The 27,376-nt window shown below is 44.4% G+C and overlaps 1 protein-coding gene across 1 annotated transcript; it reads right to left on the bottom strand.

Annotated features, from left to right (window-relative positions):
- Positions 1-338: 338 nt before the first annotated feature.
- LOC120520932 (zinc finger protein 660-like) lies at positions 339-27,133 on the bottom strand (the record flags this gene model as incomplete). The annotated part of the gene is made up of 3 exons (XM_039742902.1): positions 339-1,258; positions 10,788-10,876; positions 26,612-27,133. Coding segments are annotated over 3 exons (1,531 nt in total), but the record flags the coding sequence as incomplete, so codon positions are not given.
- Between the last annotated feature and the right edge of the window lie 243 nt (positions 27,134-27,376).

The following is a 27,376-nucleotide window of genomic DNA, read 5'->3' on the forward strand; positions in this document are numbered from 1 at the left end:
CTTTTACATTGTGAACAGCATCGTGGCCTCTCTCTCAAGCATGAATTTGTGTGTGCGCTGAAGAGAGCTACTGTGATAGAATCTTTTGCCACATTCCGAGCAGACATACGGCTTCTCCCCGGTATGAATCTGTGTGTGCCTCTGAAGAGAGCTACTGTGATAGAATCTTTTACCGCATTCCAAGCAGCTATATGGCTCTCCTGTGTGGATCTGTACGTGCCTCTGAAGAGCACTGCTTTGAGAGAATCGTTTATCACATTTAGAACAATTGAAGGGCTTCTCTCCAGTATGAATTTGTGTGTGCCTCTGAAGGGAGCTACTGTGACTGAACTTTTTACCACATTCATGACAGACATATGGTTTCTCCCCAGCATGAATTCTTTTGTGAGACTGAAGACTGCTGCTGTTGCTGAAATTCTTGCCACATTCCGACAGACATATGGCTTCTCTCCAGCATGAGTTCTTTTGTGAGAATGAAGACTGCCACTGTTGCTGAACTGTTTGCCACATTCAGGGCAAACATAGGGTTTCTCTCCTGTGTGAATTCTTAAGTGGTTCTGAAGTCTGCTGTTGCGGGAGAATCGTTTGCCACACTCCGAACAGCAAAATGGTTTTTCTCCAGTATGGATTCTTGCATGTCTATGGAGACTGGAAAATTCAGAAAATCTTTTGCCACATTCAGAGCAGCAATAAGGCTTCTCCCCAGTATGAATTCTGATGTGGTTCTGAAGATGGCTACTGTAGTAAAATCTTTTACCACATTCAGGACAGCCATAGGGCCTCTCTCCAGTATGAATCCTTGTGTGCCTTTGGAGGTTGTAACTGTCAGAAAATCGTTTGCCACATTCAGAACAGCAATGAGTTTTTTCCCCGGTATGAATACTTATTTGTGCCTGAAAACTGCTGTTATGGAGGAATCGTTTTACAAATTCAGAACAAGAATATGGACTTAGTGCTCTGTGGACCAGCTCATGATCTTTACAGTCAGATTGGTTATCAAATGTTTCTCCACAACCTTGGATGGGATGTAAAAACTCCTGATTTGTATGATATACCTGTTGTCCGTCAGTACCGACGACTCCCGTTTCTGCTAGTTTGCCAGCAAGGTAAGTACCATACTGCAAAGATGCCACAGTCATATTCTCTAATCCTCTTGTTGGTTTCTTCATCTTCCCATTATCCTGTTTCTCCTGCATTGTGCAATGAAGAAATGACTGAGCAGATGAAGACGTCGAGAAGCTGCCATTTTCTAGGATGTCTGCAATGAAACAAGCAGTTTTGTTAAATCTTTGAAATTCTCAGTTTGGTGAGATGCTATCATTTCTATGAAGCTGTGCCTCCTGATCTTTAACGTGACCCTTCAGTGGATGTGCCATCTTTAAATGATGGACTCAGACCAGAAGCTTATTTTGTAATTTGCATTCATATATTAAAGAGAGGATGGCACGGTGGGTAGAGCTGCTGCCTACTGAGTTAGGAGACCCGGGTTAAGCTTCCCAGGTCCTCCCTGTGTGGAGTTTGCATGTTCTCCCACAGTCCAAAGACATGCAGGTTAGGTGTATTGGTGATCCTAAATTGTCCCTAGTGTGTGCTTGGTGTGTGTGTGTGTGTCCTGCCCGAGGTTTGTTTCCTGTGTTGGCTTGGATTTGCTCTAGCAGACCCCGTGACCCTGTAGGTGGGATATAGCCAGTTGGATAATGGATGGATGGATGGATTGATTTTAAAGAGATGATGCGGCATGTTTGATCAGACCAATTTTCAGGGTTTAACTAAAAATCACATCCTTTAGTTGTTTGACAGTGCAATAAGCAGGCCATAATATGCTGTGAACAACATTCTGCCCTGGAAGCAATTTCCACATACTTCTGGAAAATTCCCAGGTGCTTCCAAGGCCATTTAAGAAATTAACCCCTTGGTGGCCTTACTGAGTGAGGCAGGTAGAAAAGTGTCAATGCCACAAAGAGTGGCGGGGCTTAGAGCTGAACGTGGGGTGTGAGACGACACCCATAACCCCAGTCACACTGTGAGGGACGAAATGGCATTGTTAAAATCAAGATTTCATTAAATAAAGACAAAATTACAGCACATAAATGGTGAGTAAGTAACAAAATGATACAATCAAGGTGCAGCGTGATATTATTTATAACATTAGAAATTAGCCAGATGAGAGTAGGCCATTCAGCAGAACAAAGCTCGCCAGTCCTCTCCACTTATTTCTTCCAAGGAAACATCAAGTCGAAGTTTTGAAAGCCCTAACGTCTTACTGTGTACCACACTACTTGGTCGCTTATTCCAAGTGTCTGTGTGTAAAGAAAAACTTCCTAATGTTGGGGTGGAATTTCCCCTTAACAAGTTTCCAACTGTGTCCCTGTGTTCTTGATGAACTCATTTTAAAATCTCGATCCACTGGACTAATTCACTTCATCATTTTAATCACTTCAGTCGGGTCTCCTCTTCATCTCCTTAAGGCTCAGCTCTTTTAATCTTTCCTCATAACTCATCCCCTGTAGACCTCAATCAGCCTAGTCGCTCTTCTCTGGACATTCTCCAGTGCTGCTACGTATGTCCTTTTGTAGTCCCAAACTGCACCCTGGACACCAGATGAGGCCTCACCAGTGTGTTATAAAGCTTGAGCAGAACCTCCTGTGACTTGTACTTCACACATCAAGGCGCTATATGACCTGACACTCTGTTAACCTTCTGAACACAATAGTGTCCGAGTTCACTATGACTCCTAAATCCTTCTCCTAAGGTGTACTTAGAGCTCCCATCGTGTATTCAAACCTCACATTTTGACTTCCTATGTGTAATTATTTACATTTACTGACATTACATTTCAACCCCTGTAGCCCTGGAATCAGCCTATTCACTCGTCTCTGGACCTTCTCTTGTGCTGTTATGTCCTTTTTTAGTAGTATGGAGTCCCAAATTGCACCCCAGACTCCAGATGAGGCCTCAACAGTTATAAAGCCTGAGCAGAACCTCCTGTGACTTGTACTGCACACGCCAAGGTGCTATATGACCTGATATTCTGTTAGCTTTCTTAATGGCTACAGAACACAATAGTGTCGAGTCCACTATGACTCCTAAATCCTTCTCATAAGGTGGACTCTCGATTTTCAGATCTCACATTGTGTATTCAAACCTCACATTTTTACTGTAATACATTTACTGACATTAAACTTCATCTGCCACAAATCTGCCCAAGCCTGTCAGCTGTCCAAGTCCTTCTGTGATGATAAAACGGTTCCAAATGATCTGCTAATCCACCTATCTTGGTATCGTCTGCAAATTTAACCAGCTTGTTACTTATATTTTAATATAAATAAATGATTTAGAGAGAAAATAGCAGCAGCCCCAGCTGGTCACCACTCTTAACATCACCCAGTTCTGATGAGGTTCCTCACACCATCATCACCCTCTGCTTCCTGTGTCTGAGCTAATTCTGCACCCATCTAAAAACATCACCCTGAACTCCCCACTTCCTTTAGTTTGATGCCCAACCTCATGTGGCACCTTATCAAATGCTTTCTGAAAGTCCAGATAAATAATATCATAAGCTCCACTTTAATCAGATCCTTTTGTTGCCTCCTCATAAAATTCCAACATGTTAGTAAAACACGACCTCCCTCTTCTAAACCCATGCTGACTGTTCAGTAAACTCCTGTCCTTGCCATGTGTTGCTCAATCTTATCCCATAATAATTCCTTCCATTCATTTTCCTGTGATGCTTGTTAAGCTTACTGGCCTATAGTTGCTTGGATCTGCCCTGTCACCCTTTTTATATAATGGGATGATATTTGCCATTTTCCAGTCCTTTAGAATCTCTCCAGTGCGCAGTGACTTCCTAAAAATGTGTCAGTGGTTTCTATCTATACTCACTAGCCTCCTTAAGAACACGAGGATAAATATTATCTGGTCCAGGGGCCTCATGTATAACGCCGTGCGTAGAACTCGCACTATAACATGGCGTAAGCACAAAAGCCGAAATGTGTTTACGCACAGAAAAATCCAGATGCAGGAATCTGTGTGTACTCCAGCTTCCACGTTCTTCCGCTACATAAATCCCGATCAGCGTGTAAACTAACGCTCTTGCACGCGCTATATGTAACGCCCCAAATCCTCCCAGAATTCCGCCTCTTTGAATATGCAAATCAATATAAATCACCCTTAAGCGCAGCCTTCTGTGAAAAAGACAATGGGAAAAGCACGGGGGAAAATATAAGAATTTCAGCGAATACCAAGTGGAGGCAAAGGAAAAACATACTATTTGTTCAAATAAACCGCGGTATAATCAACAAAATGAAGTTGATCGAGTGACATAGCGTGTTGGAGAAACTTGAAAGCTCACATTCACAAAGTCGCACAGTGCACGGAAATAAAAAGAAGTCACATATCAAAGTCGCTGTGAAAAGCCGAGTTGTAGCCCACTGTCTGAGTGTCATATGAAAGATTATTAGGGTACAGAGAAAAAAGGCACACGGTGGGGAAAAAGCACGAAATGTCAACTTCAATCTCGACATTTCCACTTTAATCTCGTAGTTTATTTTGTCATTAAAGTAGAACATTATAAACTTCATCTTAAAATCGTTTAATTAACCAGTTTCTCAAATCCCATCGTAATTAAAGTAGCACGTTAAATGCTTTGTTTTGTATTTGATCTTCTACTCGTATGTGCTCTGTGTGTGAATCACTACTTGCTTCTTAAACCGGCTCTCTTCCTCCAACTGGACACAGAGTCCATGACATTAGTGATATTACAGCTCTCTGAATAACTAAAATACTGAGATGTATACGTGATGTCATTTTCATGATGATAGAGCTAAAAGCACGTTATTAAACATGTGTTTCACCGATGAAATAATTTATTGCAGCAGTACAATCAGGGGGCTCTAGGCTTGTGGTGGCACTGGGCAGAGGAAGAATCGGTGGCTCCTTAGCCGCCGTCAGTAAGGTAGCTTATGACACGGTGGATGGCCACGTCCATTGCGGACACTGCATAGCCGCCTCATGCTCATGACACAAGCTATTTAACTTTTGCCGAAATTTGTAAGCATGCGTTTTTAGCTGTGTTGTTATTTTCTCTTTGTTTTATATTCAATATATATTGGCGTAGCCGTACTGCAGTCCTTGCTTTTCTTTCCCCAAGTAACCAATCGTGATAAAATCAGCTCTGTAATAGAAGTTAAGCCATCCTGTAAGCTTAAGCCGATTCTTCAAAGCGTTTAACACTAGAATTACCAGAGCCTCTGAAAAAACTTCGTAATTCCGTCCCACCATAAATAAACTTCTTAAATCCCTTCACACCTCTCGCCAGCGTCCTTTGTCCTCTAAATGTGCTGATAAAGAGAAGCTTGGAGCAGCCGGCTATTCATCCCACCACCAATTTAGAGCGTGCACAAACCTTTTGATTCCCAAGCCGGGGCTGAGTCTCTTGAACCACGGAGGCAGTTACAATAAAGCGGCTGTCAATGTCGCATGTTAAAGGCGCTTTTGTTTCTGCAGTTATATTTTTGAATAAAAGCACAATTGTGTTATTCTTGTGAAAATGTTTCTTTGCTATTTGGACTTCAGGCTTCATACATTATATAGTTTATGTCTACATTTTGTCATCTACTACTAGAATATAAAAAGCGTTTCTGTTTTAACAATGTGTGGACACAGATTACTGTAGAAACGGAACAGACATGAAATGCGTGTGTTCCAAACAACGATCTATGATTTCCACTCTAAAACTCCACTTCACTCCCAGATACTCAATCAAGGCCTGAGCTGAGAGAAGTTAGGTTCATGCGTTCTGAATTGGTGAGGGGATGGAATAGCCGGCTGCTCAAAGCTTCTCTTTATCAGCACATTTAGAGGACAAAGGCTGCTGAGAGGTGTGAAGGGATTTAAGAAGCGATTTAAGGGTGGACGGAATTACAAGCTTTTTCATAGGCTCTGGTAAGTCTAGTGTTAAAGAACATTGAAATATCTTCGTAGTACATGTTTAATTATTCTATCCTTCACGACACTCCCAGTGAAGAATAGAGATTATTTAAATGAAGTTAAAGTTTTATGTGTATAATTTAATAAACATTTTGCTGCATTTCACCTTAAAAATGATATCGTCATCATATGTAAATACGCGCTTTATAAAGTGGCTCAGGTTGTGAGATATTATAACTGTAGTGCAAGTTTACAGTGGGGTGATTGTACTTATAAGTACCAACAGTTCTACAAGGAGCACTTGATGGAGTGCATTTAAAGTTCTTGGGATGAAACTGTTTGTGAACCGCGAGGTCCGTACAGGACAGTCTTTAAAACGTTTTGCAGTGGCTGAGTCAGCGTGTCCTTAAAGCTTTATACCGATAATTCTCTTTACTATCAGCTGCTGCTGTGATTCACACTCAGATACAGTGATATAAATACTCCGAGTCGTGCAGTGAGAGGAATATGGAAAAAGATGATCCGCTGTGGCAACTCTAACGGGAGGAGCTGAAAGAAGATGATGATGAAGAAGGAGGAGAAGAAGAAGAAGAAGAAGGTGCAGTGAGAGTAACAAGCGCTAAAGCAGTTCTGGTATTTGGAATACTATGGCTGTTCCCTGGACCATTATATTGTTACAAGTTAATTACAATCAGATGCATTACACTAATAAACAATATGCGGTTAGTTTCTGTGTATTTATAAAGCCATGAAAATAAAGAGTAATCATCACAAGAACAGTACCATTGCTTTGACGCTGGGTGCCGCCAGTCTGCTAAACCGGCGGAGAACTTGCGTCTGACAAGGCATGAGGTACCGTGGAAAAGTCGTGGCTTTACGCCAAGTGTAGGTTTTATACATCGCGATTTGAACGTGGAAAAGTTCTTACGTAACATTTCAGTCGCATACACACCGTTTTACATGAGGCCCCAGGTTGTTTGTTTGAGTAAATGAAGGTGAAATGAAGAGAGACAGATGAGGAGCGACAGAGCACCTCTGCGGCAAGGAGCAAGAGGCAGGAGATTCAGGAGTGAGCTTCAGGGCTGCCGTAGCCTGATGCCAAAGAAAGGGCACTTCTACTGAGTCACTGCTAAGGAGCAGGAGGGGCCCGATATGCGGTGTCACCCGCAGACAGTGAGGGACTGGTGGGAGAGACCTATGCAGCTCGGCACGGCCCCAGGATTTCCTGAAAGGCCAGACAATGGGGAGGCGAGCAAGAATGGGATGATGGACTCGGTGGGAACGTCTCCTCCTCCTGTGAGGTCTGAACAGGATGAGGGAAGGGAGGTGCCAGGTGAGAAAGGGCAGCACTGGGGCTCCGTTTTTGTGGAGTGCCCTGGATTTTACTGGAACATGTTTATTATTCCTTTGAACCTTCACCTTCACACTGTTTAATGGACTATTTATTTCTTGGAGAGTTGGTGCACAGCACTGTTTTGTGGAATGATTTTAAACAAAATTACTAACTCACTTTTGCAGCTAGCCCTTGGCCGGAGGTGTGTGTCCTCATTTGCCCAGCTCATCTCAGTTACGGTAATCGATGGTAGGGGGTTCAAGGGGCTCCCCAAAAATACCAGGAGTGTGGTGCCAACCTGCTCCATCACAGGGGTCCATGAAGGAAAGGGAAGAAGGAGGGAGAAAGGATGGAAGCCAGGGGAGGATAGCAGATGGCATTTGACTTAGTAATAGTTTACATGCTCTTTCTTTGAGAAGAATTTAAAATCAACTTGTGAATTATAGGAATGGTAGAAAAGGAATCCAGACAAACTAATATGCAGAAGATGTAATTTGAAAGAGATAAAGAATCCCAAGGACATGAATGGAGCGTCGCGACAGCACAGCCTAAAGTGGTGGTGGGACTGGGAGATGAGATTCGGCAAGAGAATGAAACCGGAGCAAGCAGCACCAAGGATGGCGTGGAGGAGACGAGGAAGAGGAAGAGCTTGAGTGCGGGTTTAGGGAGAACGTTTTAAATGAAGTGGAAAGTTGTATTGAAAGCAGGTGAAGTGGGACACCAGGAAGGAGCCCAACTGGGGACAAAGATACTACATGTGGTGGTGGAACAGAGAGGCGCAGGATGTGATGAAGGCTAAAGTTGGAACCAATCTTGGAATGTGAGACGATGTCCGAGGAGTGGAGATGAAGTGTACTGGTGCTGATATTTAAGAATAAGGGGGATGTGCAGAGCTGCAGTAACTACAGGGGGATAAAACTGATGAGCCACAGCATGAAGTTATGGGAATGAGTAGTGGAAGCTCAGTTAAGAAGTGAGGTGATGATGAGTGAGCAGCAGGATGGTTTCATTCCAAGAAAGAGCACCACAGATGAGATGTTTGCTCTGAGGATGTTGATGGAGAAGTTTAGAGAGAAGGCCAGAAGGAGTTGCATTGCGTCTTTGTGAACCTTCAGAAAGCAAATGACAGGGTGAGTGAGATGAGCTGTGGTGTTGTATGAGGAAGTCAGGAGTGGCAGAGAAGTACATAGCAGTTGTACAGGATATGTACGAGGGAAGTGTGACCGTGGTGAGGTCTGAGGTAGGAGTGACGGAGGTGGGATTACATCAGGGATCAGCTCTGAGTCCTTTCTTATTAGCAATGGACAGGCTGACAGATGAGATTAGACAGGAGTCCCCGTGGACTGTGATGTTTGCTGATGACATTGTGATCTGTAGTGAGAGTAGGGAGCAGGATGAGGAGACCCTGGAGAGGTGGAGATATGAGAAGAGAGGAATGAAGGTCAGCAGGACCACCAAGACAGAATACATGTGTGTGAATGAGAGGAAGGTCAGTGGAATGGTGAGGATGAGGGAGTAGAGTTGGCAAAGGTGGAGGAGTTTAAATACTTAAGATCAACAGTACAGAGTAATGAGGATTGTGAAGAGAAGTGAAGAAGAGAGTGCAGGCAGGGTGGAGTGGGTGGAGAAGAGTGTCAGGAGTGATTAATGACAGACGGGTATCAGCAAGAGTGAAAGAGGTGGTCTACAGGACGGTAGTGAGACCAGCTATGTTATATGGGCTGGAGGCGGTGGCACAGGAGACAGAGCTGGCTGCAGAGTTAAAGATGATAAGATTGGCAATGAGGGTGGACAGGATTAGAAATGAGGACATTAGAGGGTCAGGTCAGGTGGGACAGTTGGGAGACAAAGTCAGAGAAACCAGTTTGCGCTCGGTTGGACATGTGCAGAGGAGAGATTCTGATTATATTGGGAGAAGGATGTTAACGATAGAGCTTCCAGGGAAGAGGAAAAGATGAAGGTCTACGAGGAGGTTTATGGATATGGCGAGAGAGAGGACATGCAGGTGATGGAGGTGACAGAACAAGAAGACGAGGACAGAAAAATATGGAAGAAGATGATCCACTGTATGCGTCCCTAACGGGAGCAGCCGAAAGAAGAAGTGGTATCCCAAGATTGAGAAATGGATGCAGAGATAATGCACAGAGTGGAAGAAGGTATGAGGGAATATTGTGTGACTGAAGAATCAGGCAAGGACTAACAGTTTTTAAGATGGAGATAAGACCAGAAATGATTTATGGAGCTGAGATATGGAAAGAAAATTAAGGAGAAGAAGTTGGATGGGGCAGAAAAGAGAATGTGGAAATGGATGTGTAGACTTACAAAGAAAGGACAGAAGAGCTTTGGAAGATAGTGGATTAAAGATAAATAGGATGAAGACAGAATATCTTAGGTTTAATGATGATGATGATCAGGTCACAGCACAAAACAATATTAAAGACACAAATGAACCAACACACAAACAACAACCTCAGTCCATCACACAATAAATGAAAATCAAGAAAGGTGACGGCCTGCTCACTAATGTTGATCTGCTCAGGTCCCCCAAAACATTTAGACAGCCAGCGCTCTTAGAAAAGAGAAAAACCAACAGTTTTGGAAATGTCTGCCATGGCAGAATGAGTGCCATGGAATTAAATAACGGGTTTAATGAGCAACGGAATGGGCTTCAAATTAAGAAACTGAAGGAAGTGAAGTTGGTTGGAGTCTGAGGCCCAACTTAGTTGCTCATCTGTTAACTCACCTCACCTCAGAGTTATGTTTAAGGAAAAAAAAAATCAACTCAGAGGTCAAAGTCTCATGAATTGCCAATAAGAATAAAGGGAAAGAGTTCATTAGCAGCAAAACTGGTCACTGATTAGGAAAAGAGCCACAGTAGCTCTCAGGACTGGAGTTGGAGACCCCTGCTCTAGAGGGAGAGTGTGCACCCCTAAGGTGCAATCATCCCTCCAAAGCTGGTTGTAAACTGAGCAGGTTGGGCCTGAACGCCACCCTCTGCAATTGGATCCTGGACTTCTTGACAGAGAGGCCCCAGTCAGTTGGATGGGCTGCAACACCTCCAGCAACATCACACTGAGCACTGGAGCACCGCTGGGGCTGTGTGCTTAGTCCTCTGCTCTTCACCCTGCTGCCTCATGACTGCACAGCCACGCACAACACCAACCACGTCATCAAATTTTAGGATGATACGACGGTGCTGGGACTGATAAGCAGGGATGATGAAAGAGCATACAGATATCAGGTGGAACGGCTGTCTGCATTGGTGTGAAGGCAACAATCATCTCTCAATGTTGACAAAACAAAAGAGATAATCGTGGACTTCAGAAAATCACGTCCTGCCCACATCCCGCTCAACATCAACGGTTCAGATGTGGAGACTATTAGGAGTACCAAGTTCCTCGGTGTGCACTTAACTGAGGAACTTACGTGGACACATAACACCTCATCACTAATCAAGAAAGCCCAGCAGAGCTATACACTTCCTGAGGCTGCTGAATCAAGCACGTCTTCCCCCTTCCATCCTCACCATGTTCTACAGAAGGCACTATGGAGAGTTTTCTGACCAGCTGCATCACTGTCTGGTATGGCAACTCGCGACATATCGAGACCGCAGGCCTGTAAAGGATAGTGAAGACAGCAGAGAACATCATTGGTGTGCCTCTCCCTTCACTACAGGACATATTTTATAAACGGTGTCCGCAAGGCCTGCAGCATTGTGCAGGACCCCTTACACCCCTCACATGGACTGTTCACACTTCTGCCATCCAAGAGAAGATACTGCAGCATCAAAGCCAAATCTGCCAGGCTGCAGGAGAGTTTGTACCCCCAAGCTGTCAGACTCCTTAACATCAGGCTGCCCCCTGGGACCTTCCACACGGCCTCAACCACCACCTCTAAAAACAGAACTTTTATACATGAAAACCACTGTCCAGCTAAGAACTTTAAATCTCATACTGACCTCTAAGGATTTATGAAGCATTCTGACCTGTCATTGTTTACACACGTCTTAAACAACTATTATCATACACTGATAATTTCTGTATTATCTATATCTAATAATTAAGGGGCCTGAGTCTTAAGTTGTGAATCAATTATGAAGGCAAAGCAGCTCAATCTGGTCACTAATTAAGAAAAGGGTTAGAATGAAAACCTGTAGCCTTGTAGCTCACTGGGACTGGAGTTGGAAACCCCTGCTGGTCGCCAGCTCCAGTCCTGGAGGACCAACATGGCCGCAGGTTTTCTTTTGTTTTTTATAGGTGAACTGTTTTTCCTGCTAATTAACTTTTGAATTCATTTTAACAGACCTGCTCTTGAAGACTCAGATGCCTTAACTGTTTCTTTTTCCTTAATTAGCAACCAAACAATAATGAGATACAAAATGAGCCAAGACAAATGGTGTCCATCATACAATATCTGAAAATAAAGACAGATGAAGGTCTCAGGAATGTCAATCTGCTAAGGTCCACAAAACATTTTACCAGTGCTCTTAGAAAGAGATCATCAACAATTTTGGAAATGTCTGCTAATACACCATGAGAGCAGCAACAAGCCACAGAATTAAAGAACTGGTGTAATTAACGACAAGAATCAGCGCCTAATTAAGCAACTGGTTGGAGTGAATTTGGTTGGAGTTTGAGGCCCTGACTTAGACATTTCATTTCTGTTTGGGTGTCGTTTAAGGAAAGAAATGAAGTAATTCAGAGGAACAAACCTTAAAAAAGCAATTCACTGATAATGAATTCACAAGAAGTTATTTAGCAGCACAAACAGAGTAGAGTAGAATGAAAACCTGCAGCCCCGGTGGTCCTCCAGGATCAAACTTTGCGACCCCTGATCTAGAGGACACCTGAGGCAGGTCCGCCAATTCTTTACTGCAATGCAGGTCAGCTGGCATCTCCTGCAGATGTAGCCCTGTTAGACGACTGGCTTTTCCAAGCCTTCATCCAAAGAGTCCAATATCGAGCAGAGCTTTCATTGCACTGGCCGCATTATTAAAATCTAAGATTCTAAAACTAACTTAACTGTTTCTTTTTCTTCTTTTTTTAATAGAAATTAAGTTATTTAACTTAAATGGTACAACTTAAAAAAAAAAAAAAAAAGCCAAAGAAATTAGATTGCAGAACCGCTGCTGCTATTTAACATGTGCTGTCCCCTTAAGCTTCTGGAATATTCTCCCTCTCAGCTGTATCCGGTTTGTCCTTCTGTGAGGTAAACTTTACTTTTCTGTCTCTGTTCTCCTAACTTTGCATTCCACTTATTTATTACGTAAACGCCTCTCCACTTGTACTGTTTGTATCTCCCCGTATTCATGAACCCTTACGCTGCCACCCGCTTAACTGTACCATCTCCGGATCGTTAAGAATTGTTCCTATTTAAAAATAAATAAAACTTGCGTAGTAAGGATCTGCTGCTAGTTAATTTCTTACTGTCTTATCCGCTCCTACAGCCCCTTGTGCCTGATCGGCGTCTTAACGCTGGCCGCTTATCTGCGCACCGCTGAGCATTCCCGTTTATCGCTTTTAAATCAGCCGCGCGCGCGGCTTTTATTTAAATTAAGGAAACGCTCTTGCAGTTGCTTCTTAACTATTGTGAGCTGGAGGGCTGATCGCACCCCAAATAGAGACAGACGCCCCTGGGAAAACCACAAACCCTGAAACACTGACTACACATTGCTCCTTATCCTTGCACTATAACGCGTAATACAAGCCTCGCGCGGTACTCCGACTTATAAGCCTTGCGCAGCCTGTCAGTTTGGGAATTGATTGTTTGCTTTTATCTCTCTCTGCTCCTAGCGGAACTGTTATATCTGACTTGTCATGGAGCACGTTTAAGCTCATGTGTTTGCGGTGTCTGAATAAAAATCCTTCTTTTTTTTCTACGACCTTCTGTGTCTCTGTGCAAATCTGTGACCCAAGCGTGACAAGTGGTACCAGAAGTGGTTGCACAGATGGATGCCGCCGAAGACTTATTTCAGAAGTCTAAAACATTTGCACTTAAAGACTGGAAACTAAACATGGATGACCCAATCCGTGCGCAAATTCAAGATTTGATACATAAAGTGCACTGTTGGTTTGAAGGAGACGTGATGGAAACAGTTGTGAATATATTACTGGCGGCATACCTGAAGTTCTTCGAGATGAATTTCTACGCCATGATATTAAATCATTAACGATTATGTCCAGACGATTAGAGGGTTCACAGTCCACTTGGAGAAAGAGCGGTGGATTTCGTGCTGCTTCGCAACCTGTGAACGAACGTCCAGGACATTCTCGCTCGATCGACAAGCTGCAGGACCTGAAAATCTAATGGGGTCAGGTAGGACCCCGGGAAATCCAGTCGTAGATGGGACGCCTGTTTCTGGGGAGACAGCGGCAACAGCGGTCGACAAGACCGTGGAGGCTACAGAGCACGCCGACGTGGACGTCGCAGAGGATATTTCGAAACGGAGCCGACCGTAGATGTTTCCGATGTGATCAGCTCGGCCATTTGGCAAGAGATTGTCGCTTGTCTCCAGCTCATTCAATGGGATTGGACTGGCGAGATTTGTTGCTCAACTATTACATATCCGGATGGAAAAGATGGCTTGTTGATCCCGGTGAAATTGGGACAGAGAAATCTCAGCATTGTTAGATTCGGAAGTGACCTTTGTATTGTGAGACGAGACTGTCTTAATGAACAATGCCTTAGAGACTGTGAGACTGTAAAATACCTTTTTAAGGGGTTTTAAAAATTTAAATTTTCTTCCTTTTTTTTTGGGGGGGGGGTTTTGGGTTTTGGGCTGCCTTTTTTTGGGGGGAATTTTAAGGGGGTTTCCCCAAAAAAAAAGGGGAAAATCCATTAAAAAAAGGGGGGGGGGGAAAAAAAAAACCAAGAAAGGAAGGGGGGGGAAAAAAAAAAAAAAAGATTTAACCCCCGGGGGGGGGGGTCCCCAAATTTCCCCTTTTTTCCCTTTTTCCCCCCCCAAAAAAAAAAAAACCAAAATTTTTTTCCCCGTTTTGGCTTTAAAAAAAAAAAAAGGGCCCCCCTTTAAAATTTTTTCCCAAAAAAACCCTTTTAAAACCCCCTTTTGGAAAAAAACCCCCCCTTTAAAAAAAAACCCCTTTTTTAAAAATTAAAACTTTTGGGGGAAAAAATTTTTAAATTTTTTACCCGGAAAAAAAACCCCGGGGGGGGGGAAAAAAAAAAAAAACCCTTTTTTTGGGGGGGGGGAAAAAAAATTTTTTTTTTTGGGAAAATGGAAACCTTTTTTAAACCCCCCCCCCCCTTTTTTCCCCCCAAAATTTGGGGCCCCTTTCCCGGGGTTTTAAATTTTACCAAAAAAAATTTTGGGCCAAAAAAGGGGGTTTTTACCAAATTTTTGGGTTTTTTTTGGGGAAAAAACCCCCCAAAAAACCCAAAAAACCAATTTTTTAAAAAAAAAACCCCGGAAATTTTTAAAAATACCCTTTTTTTTGGGGGGCCCCCCCAAAAAAAAAAAAAAAATTTTTTTTTTTTTAAAAAATTTTTAATTTTTTAAAAAAAAAAAAGGGGGTTTTTTTTTTAAAAAAAAAAAGGGGGGTTTTTTTCCCCGGGGGGCCCCCCAAAAAAACCCCCCCCGGGCCCCGGGGTTTTTTGGGGCCCCCGGGGGGTTTTTTGGGGGGGAAAAAGGGGGTTTTTTCCCCCAAAAAAAAAAATTTTTTTTTAAAAAAAATTTTTGGGGTTTAAAAAAAAAAACCCCCCGGGCCCCGATTCCCCCCCCTTTAAAAAGGGGCCCCTTTTTTGGGGTTTTTTTAAAAAAAAATTTTTTTGGGGGCCCCAAAAATTGGGGGGGTTTTTTTTTTTGGAAAACCCCCCAAAAACCCCTTTTTCAATTTTTTTTCCCCCAAAAAAAACCCCCCGGGGGGGTTTTTTTTTTTTAAAAAATTTTTTTCCCCCCCAAAAAAAAAAAAAAAAATTAACCCCTTTTTTTTTTAAAAAAAAAAAAAAAAAAAAAAAACCCCCCCAAATTTTTTTAAAAGGGGGGGCCCCCCGGGGGGAAAAAAAAATTTTTTAAAAAAAAGGGGGGGAAAAAAGGGGGGGGGTTTTAACCATTTTTTTTAAAAAAAAAACCCCTTTTTTTTGGGGGGCCCGGGGGAAAACCGGGGGTTTAAAACCCCCCTTGGGTTGGGGAAAAGGGGGGGCCCCCCCTTGGAAAAAATTTTGGCCCCCAAAAATTTGGGTTTTCCTTTGGGTTTTTGTTTTGGGGGGGGGCCCCCCCCCCCCCCTTTTGGGGGTATTTGGGGTTTTTTTTTGAATTAAAAAAATTTTTCCCCGGGGGAAAAAAAAACCCAACCCCAAAATTTTTTTCCCCCCGGGCCCCCTTTTTCCCAAATTTTCAAAGGGTTCCAGGCCAAAAATTAAAGGAAAAAAGGGAAAATTTTTAAATCAAAAGGGGAAAAAAAAAAATTTTTCCCCCCGGAAAAAAAATTTTTAAAAAATTTTTTTTCCTTCCAAATTTGGGGGGCCCAAAAAAAAAAAGGGGGAAAAAAACCCCCCAACAAAAAAGGGGTTTTTTTTTTAAAAAAAAAAATTTTTTTTTTTTTTTTAAAAAAATTTTTTATTTGGGGGGTTTCCCCTTTTTTTGGGGGCCCCCCAAAATTTTTTTAAAAAAAAAACCCCCCAAAAAAAAAAATTTTGGAAAAAAATTTTTTTAAATTAAAAAGGGGGGGCCTTTTTTTGGGGCTTAAAAAAATTTTTTTTTTTTCCCCCCCCCCTTTTTTCCCCACCCAAAAAACCCCCAAAAAAATTTTTTTTTTTTTCCAAAAAAAACCTTGGGTTTAAAAACCCCCAAAAGGGGAAAATTTTCCAAAAAATTTTTGAAAGGGGAAAAAAGGGTGGAATTAAAAGGGGGGGGGGGGGGGGGGGCCCAAAAAGGCCCCCCCCGGGAAAAAACCCCCCCAAAAAAAAAACCCCCAAAAACCCCCTTTTTCCCCCCCTTTGGGTTTTAAAAAGGGGGGCCCCCCCCCTTTTAAACCTTTTTTTTTGGGGGGGTTTTTTTTTTTTTCTTTCCCCCCAAAAGGGTTTTTTTTTTTTGGGGGGGGTTTTTGGTTTTTTGGTTTTCCCAAAAAAAAATTTTTTTTTTTTTTTTTTTTTCCCCCCCAAAAATGGCCCAAAAAAAAAAACCCCCCCCCTTTCCCCCCGGCCCTTTTTTTTAAAAAAAAAAAAAAATTTCCCCCAAAAAACCCCCCCATTTTTTTGGGGGGGGCCTTTGGGTTTTTGGGGTTTTGGGGGTTTTTCCCCCCCAAAAAAATTTTTTTTAAAAAAAAAAAAAAGGGGGGGAAAAAAAGGGGGTTTTTAAAATTTTTTAAAAAAGGGGGGAAAATTTAACCCCCCTTTTTTTGTAGAAGAACACCCAATCACATATTTGAGTGGAAATTCCCCTAGGCAAATTTTCTACAAGAAAAGAATGCTTGGAAAAGGGGGTGGGGAAAAAGCGCTTTACGTGGGCCCCAAACTTCACTTTGGTAACTGATCATGCTCCACCCCAGTGGTTGTCCCCCAAGAAAGATACAAACTCTCGCTAATGAGATGGTTTCTGGGTTTACAACCCAGTTTCCCGTAAAGCACCCCCCGGTTCAACCGCGCCAACGCAGATGTATTATCACACAAAATAAACCTGTACAAAAGGTGCGTTCACGGAATTGAATAAAGCGGGGGGGGTGTGAGCTGGGGCTGATCGCCCCCCAAATGAGACAACCCCCCTGGAAAACCACAAACCCTGAAACACTGACTACATTGCTCCTTATCCTTGCACTTGCGTAATAAAGCCTGCGTACCCCCCGGATTTTCCCTTTGGGCTTCTCGTTGGGAATTGATTGTTTTTTTTATCTCTCTTTCCTAGCGGAACTTTATATCTGACTTTCATGGAGCACGTTTAAGCTCATGTTTTTGTGTCTGAATAAAATCCTTTTTTTTTTTTCCGCCCTTTTGTGTTCTGTGCAAATCTGTGCCCCGCTACACTATTTAGTGATAAGGCCGGTTTTTCTTGAAGTGCTTTTCTGCCCTGCCTCTTGGCTGTTCAAATACAAATAAAGTAAATAACTTTTCACCCTAAACACCCAGCTATTTTTTGTCAAGTGGCTGGGGTTTTCCCGGCTCTGGGGGATGCTTTTTCCCACCCTCTAACATATCTGAATATGTTAACCTATTTAAACGAAAATTAAAATGCTTTTTGGGGAAAAAAGGAGGATGAATTTAGCATAGATTTATTCATATACAGTGGGGGAAAGTATTCACCCCCTTAATTTTTCCTCTTTTTTATATTGCACCTTTTCTAAACTTTTAAATTATTTTTTCCCCATAATTTAAAAAACCCCCTTTTAAAACACAAAAATATTTTTGTAAATTGTTCAATTTTTTAAAAAAAAAAAACCCGAAATATGTATGGTCCCCCTTTTCTGTGACACCTTATTTTAACCGTGCTTTTATTTCTTTCTCATCCTTGGATCTCCTTCATTTGGTCCCTGTTTTGATTCACGCTGGGCTTGATTAGCAAAACCACACCCTGTCTGTCTATATAAGACCCGCCCTGCGTCAGGCAAATGAGAATCGGGAGGTCAAAGGAACTGCCTAAGAGCTCAGAGACAGGTGGAAAGGCACGATCGGGGTTACAAAAAAATTTCCTCCCTTTAAAGGTTCCCAAAGCACAGTGGCCTCCATAATCCTTAAATGGGAGCGTTTGGGGACACGAACCCCTTCCCCTGAGCTGGCGCCCCGGCCAAGCTGAGCTCCCGGGGAGAAGAGCCTTGGGAGAGGGTAAAGAAGCCAAAAGATCACTTTGCCGGGGCCCCAGAGATGCAGTCGGGAGATGGGAAAAGTTGTAGAAAGTCAACCATCACTGCGCCTCCACCAGTCAGGGTTTTATGGCAGGTGGCCGGGGAGCCTCTCCCTCAGTAAAGGGCATGACACCCCAGGGGTTTTGCTAAAAAACCCTAAAGGACTCTGGATGGTGAGAAATAAGATTTTTTCTGGTCTGATGAGCCAAGATGGAACTTTCCCCAATTCTAAGCTTATGTGGGAAACCAGGCATTTCCCCCATCATTTGTAAATACAGCCCCCACAGTGAAGCATGGGTGGGCATCATGCTGTGGGGGTTTTTTTCGTGCGGGGACGGGGCGCTGGTTGAAATCAAGGGAAAAAAAGATGAATCGGGAAAACGGGGGATACCCTGAAAAAACCCCCAGAGTGCTAGGACCTCGACTGGGCGGGGTTTCCCTTTCCCAACAAGACGCCCCTAAGCACACAGCTAAAATAATAAAGGGAGTGGTTTACAACAACTCTGTGACTGTTCTTGAATAAGACCCAACAACCCCAATGGAGCATTTTGGAGAACCAAAAGGGCTGTCCCTTTCCCCTTCAACCAAAACCACAACGGGAAAGGGACTGAAAGGGGGAAGGGAAAGATCTCCAAATCAGGTGAAAAACGGATCTTTCTAAGAAGACTCCTGGCTTATGAGCTAAAAAGGGGCTTCTAAATACTGAGAAAAGGGCTGAATACTTAGGACCAGGTGATATTTCAGTTTGTCTTTTTAATAAATCTCAACAAATTCAAAACCCTTTTTTTGTCTGTCAATATGGGGTGGTGTGTACTTAATGAAAAAATTTTTAAATGACTTTGAAATGGCTGCAATATAAAAAAGGTGCTCCCCCTTGAACCCCCTTTTAAAAATTTTGGGGGGGTTTCTGTCCCAATGATCCTAGGAGCTTGTTGTCCGGGCTTTACCCCTGGGGGGCCACCAAGGCAAACTGGTCCTAGGTGAGGGAGGCAAGGGGGTTCAAAAAACCCTTTAAAAAAAAATAAAAACGGACAATTTCCTTACCCGGGCGGGTACGGGCCCCCGGGGCCCGGGCCCTGGGGGGGCCCCGGGATGGCGGCCGGGCAAAACCTACCCCCGGGGGCTGGGCGGCACAGCCGAAGGTAACGGGCCCTCCCCCCCATGGGCTCCCCCCCCGGGGAGGCCAAGGAGGTGGGTGCAGTGTGAGTTGGGTGGTGGCAGGCGGGGCCCCTCGGTCTGACTGGGCCAAAAAACTGCTCTTGGGACGGGAATTCCCTCTGAAGGAAGGGCCGAGCTTGGCCGGGTCAGAGGTTCGGCTAGATTAGTCGGACTCCCCCCGCGCTTGGACTCTGGAACCAATCTCCTTAGGGGGGGGATCTCTACCACTCTGGGTCCCCCCGGTGGGGAGGTGCCGAGCGGGTGGGGGCCCCCTTTCCCCCCCTCGGAGCCTGTGCGGGGGGTTTCCCCGGGGGACAGGGGGTTTCCCCTCCCGGGTGGGGAAGGGCCCTGACTGTTGTTTGTCGTGTCAACAGCAGTTTGGAGTATCCACCTTTTTGGAGTCTCTGGGGGGGTTGCTAGAGGGCATACCTTCGGGGTTTCCCCGTTTTTGGGGAATTTAATGCTCATGGGAGGTGAGACCGGAAGGGGTGTGTTGGGGAATCCCCCGACAACCTAGGGGTGTTTTTTTTTTGGATTCTGTACTGCCCGGGTTGCCCTTGGGAACACTTTTAAACAAAAAAGGGTGTTCATTGTGCCTTAGGGCCCCTAGGCCTCAGGTCGATGATTGACTTTTGGTGTGGTCGGACTTGCCCATATGTTTTGGACACTGGGTGAAGGGCGGAGTTTCCTCACCACCTGGTGGTGGTTCCATGGGGGGGAAGGTGGGGGTCAGACCTGGTGGGGCCCAACGTGTTGGGGGGTCTGCTGGGACGGTGGCAGAGCCCCCTGTCAAAAAACTTCAACCCCACCTCCGGCAGCCCAACCCGCCCCGAGGGGGTGGGGACATTGAGCCCCGGGGCCATGTTCCGTGCTCTTGTCGAGGCGGCTGCCCGGGCTGTCCCGAAAGGTGGTGGTCCCTGTGGGGGCGGAACCCCCAAAACCCCGTGGTGGACCCAGGGGTGAGGATCCCGTGAAGGGGGTCCAAAGGATTTTTTTTGTCCTGTGGGTTTTGGGGCAGCTGTGGCCCAGGCCCCGAGCCCCGGTTGTTCTGAGAAAATTTGGGCATGGGGGGGTTTGGGGGGCCAGGGAGCGCTTTCGGAGAGATTCTGGTCCACCGCCCCCTCAGGAGGGAAAGTGCAGTGTCAACCCCGTATATGGTGGGAGTGCGCTGCTGCCCTCACTCGGGGCGAAAGGTGGGTGGGAGGTCCCAAACCTCCTCAACCCCACTAACATCCCTTTCCCAAGAGAAGCAGGCCTGGGGACTCAGGTGGGCTCTCCCATCTCTGGGACTAAAACACTGGGGTTAAAAAACCCTCAGTGGCGGGGCCCCAGGGGGGGAGGGGGTTGGATTTCCCTTAAGGCTCTGGATGTTGTAGGACTGTTTTGGGTTGACACATCTCTGCAACATCGCATGGCCCGGGGACACCCCTCTGATTGACAAGGGGTGGGGCCCCACTTTTAAAGGGGCCCCGGGTGTTTCCCAATAAGGATCACACCCTCAGCCCCCCCTAAAAATCTATTCAGGGTCCGGGAAAGGAGGGTCCGTCGTTTCAACCTTGGACCCCAGGAGGAACAGTGGGGTTTTCCCCCCTGGTTGCGGAACGTGGACCATCTTCCCCCTGCAGAGTCCTGGGGGAGGGGGTTCCCGCCCCCTACAGTTTTGTGGATTTGGGAAAAAGGCATTCGACCGGCCCCTCGGGAATCCTGTGGGGGGCTCGGGAATATGGCCCCGGACTCCTGATAAAAGAGCTTTGGCCTGTAAAACCGGTGTCAAAAACTTCCGCATTGCCCTTTTCCCCAGTGAGTTGGGACCCGGGCTCCCCTTTGTCACATTCTGTTCATAACTTTTGGACAAATTTTCAAAACGAACCGGGGTGTTGAAGGGGTCGGTTTTGGACTCAGTTGGGCCCTCTTTTGCAGATAAAACTTTTGTTCATCGGCCGGATCTTCAGCTCTTTTGGATCGTTCGCAGCTAGTGTGAAGGGGTGGGATGAGAATCAGCACCCCCAAACCGAGACATGGTCCTCACCCGGAAAAAGGGGGGGCCCCTCTCAGGGTTGGGGAGAGATCCCCCAAGTGGGGGAGTTCAAGTATCTGGGGTCTTGTTCACGGTGGGGGGAAGAATGGGCGGAGATGACAGGCGGGTGTGGGGATCCCTGATCGGGGTCTGCATCGGTCTGTCGTGGGGAAAAAGGGGCTGAGCCAAAGGAAGCTCTCAATTTCCCGTATCCGCTCCCCACCCCCATGGTCATGAGCTTGGGGGGTGACCAAAAAAAAGATCATAAAGCGGTGAAATGGTTTCCTCCCGGGGTGTTTCTTTTTTAAAAAATGGGTCAAGCTCAGTCATCCGGGGGGCTAAAAAAACCGCTGCTCCCCGCATGGGAGGAGTCGATGAAATCCGGCATCGATCAGGATGCCTCCCGGCCCCCCCGGTGGGGGTGTTCGGGGAAACGGGAGGAGACCCCGGGAAAACCCAGGAACCTGGGGACTATGTCTCCCGGGTGGCCTGGGGCTTTGGGGTTTTCCCGGGAAAAGCTGGAAAAGTGGCGGGGAGGGGGTTGGGGTTCTCTGCTTGCGCCTTACCCATTGGGTGGAAGAGGATGGATGGATGGATGGAGTGGTGAAAAAGAAAGGGGTCTGAATACTTTCCTTTCCCCCTTATATGAATATATGCAAAATTCATCCTCATTTTTTTCCCCAATCGCATTTTTAATTTTTTTTAAATGGTTAAAAATTCAGAAAATTTGGGGTGCACATTAAACACCCCCCCAGAGCCTAAACCGAAACTCGCCCCCTGGAGCAAAAATAGCTGGGTGTTTGGTGGTGGAAAAAAAATTACTTTCTTATATTTGTACTTTATTTTTTTTTCATTTAAATTAATTTAAATGATTTTGAAATGCGCAATATAACAAAGGAAAGATTGGCGGGGTCGAAAACTTTCCTACCCTCATATTTACAAACAGGTACTTTTCTACGGGCCCTTTTTTTTTGGGCCAAATCAGATTTTTTTTTAACAAAAAAGGGACCCAAAGGGGACATTAAAATTTTGGGACCCATAGGCCTTGCTCCACCCCCCCAACTTTGGTTAGTATTTGTGGGTTTGGGGGGGTCGTCTAAAAAATTAAACTCCAAAAATTAACGGGGGGTACATTCCCCCGGAAACAACACTAGAATGGGGAGGAACTGCCGTCCGCTTAGTACACAAGTACCAAAAAAATCATTTCCAATTAAAATTTCACAAAACATCAAGTGTTAATAAAGAACACTTTTATCCTCGAAACCACCTTTTCCAAAAGGGCGGGTCCGGGGGCAGCCTAAGCAGGGGAAACCCAACCTCCCTCTGCAACCTCCTCCAGCCCCGGGGGGAAAGTTCCCCAAAGGGAGATATAATCCCCCCAAGTGTCCCCTCCCAGTGGGGAAAGCCCGGGCCCCCCAGGGAGGGCCCCGGGAAACTAACCAGATGCCCCAAACCTCAACTGGCTCAACTCGGGGGAGGGCTGGGGGTCTTTAGTCTCTCCCGGGGTAACTGAACCCTCAACCTGTCCAAGGGGAAAATCAAAAACCCCCCGGGGGAAAACTCATTCCGGATCTTGGCTTTTTAGTGACCGGCGGGGCCATAGGGGAGGGGAAAGGAGTGGACTGGTTGACAGACTCAACTTTTGGCCAGCTCTCTTTCCCAAGATGGACCGTTTTAGGCCCAAAACCGCATCAGCGGGCTACACTTTTATAATCCCCCCATACAGGTTTTCCAGCCCCGCATGGTAAAATAGGGAAAAACCCTATTTTGGGAGGATTTTGATATTTTTAAGCCCTTAAACCCCCCACCCTGTTAACATTTTAGACCCTCTAGACATGAAATAACACCCATTATCAAAGTTTAATCTTTCCCCGACAAGACAGAGATGACAGTTCTTTCTCCAAAATTAAAAGAATTAAACATATCTTCCTCTTCAAAGGGCGGCGGGGGGGAAGAATTTCAGAGAGAGAGAAAAAGCAAAAAATCAAAATCAATCGTCGTTTTGGGGTTTGAAAAGTGCAAAGCAATGGGATCAATGTGAAGGTAGCCTTTTCAGCATTTTTTTAAGGCTCGCCTATCTTCAAGAAAACCCCCCCGCAGGCGGGGGAGTGAGAGAGACAGAAAAACAAACAAAGCACTGACGGGGAAAAATATCCATATCATTGAGGGGTTTTATTTTAAAATATGCTCTTTGGGGAGCTTCTCGCCATCCGAATGCCCTTGTAAAATCAACTGGGCAAAAAAACGAAGGGGGTAACCTAAATTAAAAAAACCCATTCCCAGAAATCTAAGCAAAAAAAACTGTATATATAAGATTCTTTCTTTTAAACCCGGGTGGGTGAAGCCTGAAAGTCAAAGCGATATACGGGGATCCTGTTTTAGTTTAATATAAACGCTGTGAAAACTAGAACCGCGCAGTACAATGATAGGGATGTTTTCCCGTTTAAAACATTGGGGTTGATATGCAAATTTTAAATTTTAAATAGGTTTTCTTCCCCAAAAATTTTTAATTTAAATTTTAAATTTGTTTTGTTTTTGTCTCACATGTCCTCTGTGTCTGGCGTCAAAGGACAGACTGAAAAAAATTGTTAAGTTTTTTTGTGGGTTCCCAAAACAAAAATTTGACTTGATGTTGTGATTAGATTTTATATAACCTGATAAATCTTTTAAACTTTTTTTTATAATGTAATTATAATTTAGAAAAAAATGTAATTTATGTTCGTGGGAGGACGTGTTTTTCCCACCCCCTTTCGACAAGTCTTTTAATTTTTTACGGTTTGGGGTGTGTCTTAAACCAGTTTGTAAAATGTTTCTTTCTAAAGTCTTTCTACCCCCAAAATAGGGTGGGTGTACTTTAACTCGGTTTGGGGGGTGGGGGTGATAAGATGTTCCATTTTTCCCCCTTGGTCTGAGGTAGGGTGTTTGGGAAATTTGGGTTGTTCAGAGGCCCTGTAAAGATGTCCTATTGGCTGTAGGGTTGGACAGAAAAAAACATAAATTGCTGGCTTTTCTCCTCTCTTTTTTTTACTAACTCGTGAAGAAGACAACCGGGGCAGCCGCTTGGCAGCCATATTGAACAGACATGTGGCGAAAGGGCACCATATTCCTTAACTAGAGACATTTTTTTCTGCAAATCGTGTCACCCCGTTTCACATACCCTTTTTTCGGTGGTATTTTTAATATTCAAATGTACTTTTTCATTTTGTTTTTATGAAATTTTCGTAATACATTATTTTATTTTGACAACTCCCTCTTGCTTTTACTAATAATTTTCTGAGGTTTTGATATAGAAGGAAGGTGGGGAGAATTATAAAAATATCCTATAAACATGGGAAGTCTGTGGGGTTGGTTTCTAAGGCTGCATATTAATAATACAATAGGGGAAGAGAGCAATATGGTGTAAAAAATATTTTCCCCCCTTCCTTTTTTTTTCTTTTTCATGTTTGTCACAAAAATTTTCTGATCATCAAAACATTTTAAACCCTTAGTCAAAATTCCAAAAAAACACAAAATGCAGTTTTTTAAAAGATGGTTTTATTATTTGGGGGAAAAAAAAAACCAAACCTACTGGCCCTTTTGAAAAAATTTGCCCCTAACCAAAATTTGGTTTGGGCCACCCCTTGGAATAACTGCAATCAAAGGGGTAACCAATAGGGCTTTACAGGGCCCGGAGGAATTTTTTGGCCCCAAACATCTTTGTTTTTGTAATTCAGCTTTTTGAGGTTTTTTAGCATGGGCCTTTTTTGGTCACCAAGCATCTCAATTGGGTTCAGGTCAGGGCTTATAAGGGCCCCCCAAAGTCTTTATTTTTTTTTTCTTCAGCCATTCACAGGTGGATTTGCTGGTGTGTTTTGGGTCATTGTCCTGTTGCAGCACCCAAGATCGCTTCAGCGGGTTGACGAACAGATGGCCGGACATTCTCCTTCAGGATTTTTGGTAGACAGTAGAATTCATGGTTCCATCTATCCAGCAAGCCTTCCAGGTCCTGAAGCAGCAAAACAACCCCAGACCATCACACTCCCACCACCATATTTTACTGTTGGTATGATGTTCTTTTCTGAAATGCTGTGTTCCTTTTACGCCAGATGTGAGGACATTTGCCTTCCAAAAGTTCAACTTTTGTCTCATCAGTCCACAAGGTATTTTCCCAAAAGTCTTGGCAATCATTGAGATGTTTCTTAGCAAAACTGAGACGAGCCTAATGTTCTTTTTGCTTAACAGTGGTTTAGCGTCTTGAAATCTGCCATGCAGGTCGTTTTGCAGGCCAGTCTCTTTCTTATGGTGGAGTCAGTGAACACTGACCTTAAATGAGGCAAGTGAGGCCTGCAGTTCTTTAGACGTTGTCCTGGGGTCTTTTGTGACCTCTCGGATGAGTCGTCTCTGCGCTCTTAGGGTCATTTATTGACGTGACCACTCCTGGGAAGGTTCACCACTGTTCCATGTTTTGCCATTTGTGGATAATGGCTCTCACTGTGGTTCACTGGAGTCCCAAAGCTTTAGAAATGGCTTTATAACTACAGACTGATAGATCTCAATGACTTCTGTTCTCATTTGTTCCTGAATTTCTTTGGATCTTGGCATGATGTCTAGCTTTTGGGTGCTTTTGGTCTACTTCTCTGTGTCAGGCAGCTCCTATTGAAGTGATTTCTTGATTGAAACAGGTGTGGCAGTAATCAGGCCTGGGGGTGGCTACGAAATTGAACTCAGGTGTGATACACCACAGTTAGGTGATTTTTGAAAAAGGGGGCAATTACTTTTTCACACAGGGCCATGTAGGTTTGGATTTTTTCTCCTAAATAATAAAACCATCATTTAAAACTGCATTTTGTGTTTAATTGTGTTTATATTTGACTAATGGTTAAATGTGTTTGATGATCAGAAACATTTTGTGTAAATAAAACATGCAAAAGAATAAGAATTCAGGAAGGGGGCAAATAGTTTTTCACACCACTGTATGTATATTATTCTACCAAGATAAAACAATGAGTGATATTTGTCCGAAACCTGTTGCTTACACACGAATTGTACAGAGCCTTTTGGCTAATAATGCCGGCGCTTAAAAATGGGTCACCCCTGTTTGGGAGAAACAAAAAAAAAGCAAAACCTTCTAAAGCGGGGGAAGCTTCAAGAATTCCTTAGCGACAACCACAACCCATGTTTACAGGAGCAAACTGCCATTTCAATTAACTCTCACACACAGAAACACAACAACTCAGCAGCGCTCTCGTCTCAGCGTGAGTTATTCAGCAATCTGATCGGCTGTTCAAATGAAATCGGCGGTGTCCGCCTGAGTTACACCAACTAAAAGTGGAAAGACAACCACACAGAACATTGAAATGTTATTACGTATTCACCTTCTTTTCCGTTGACTCTACCACCTACCTTTTCCCACGCTCCCCAGATGACTCATCTGCTTCCTCCTGTTTCCCTTTGACTTTCTCCTCAAACTCAGATTTCAGTTTCATTGAATTCTGCCGGGAATGAGTTGCCCGTGTGAGTAACAACCCAATGCTGTCGCTGGAGTGAAACTCTTCACAGGCCTCTTGTTTGAAAACCTGCTCCGGTTCGTGGTTTTGCAGTTCGGGGCCCCGCAGAGAAATCTTCTGAATCCTCGGCTTTAATGTCAATAGTCTTCTCCTTTTTTCAAACTGAAATGGTTCCTTGAAATCCTCCAGCTTCACGCACAAATTGTGGGCGCAGCCACTCGCGATCCTCTTTTTAATGTGTGCCATCTTTACCCCAGTCAGTTTCTTGGCTGAGGCCATGCCTGGTGGAAAACTCTTCTCTCCTAACTGTCTGCTCTTCACTTCTAAGATCTCCTTCTCACACTGACAGCCCGGGCCGAGGCCATCAAGACACCTCAACTGCACGGCCATGTAAGCCGGAGGCGGCTCCTTTTCTGACCTGTCGAAATAGAAAAGTGATAAAATTACTTCAAAAAAAGTCATTAAAAAAATTACTGAGAGCAGTTCCAGAAAACAAACAACTGAGTTTTGCGAGAGTTTTGAAATGCTGTGAACCCTCCATGTTAGGCTAAAGCAGACTTGGAGTGAAGACCAAGCCAAGAAAATGGAGAGATGAGAAACAGCAGCAACAACATTTATTTCTATAGCACATTTTCAAACACAGTGTAGCTCAGCTGGTTCT

This window comes from Polypterus senegalus, unplaced genomic scaffold (assembly GCF_016835505.1).
Source record: "Polypterus senegalus isolate Bchr_013 unplaced genomic scaffold, ASM1683550v1 scaffold_5800, whole genome shotgun sequence".
Classification (NCBI taxonomy): Eukaryota; Metazoa; Chordata; class Cladistia; order Polypteriformes; family Polypteridae; genus Polypterus; species Polypterus senegalus.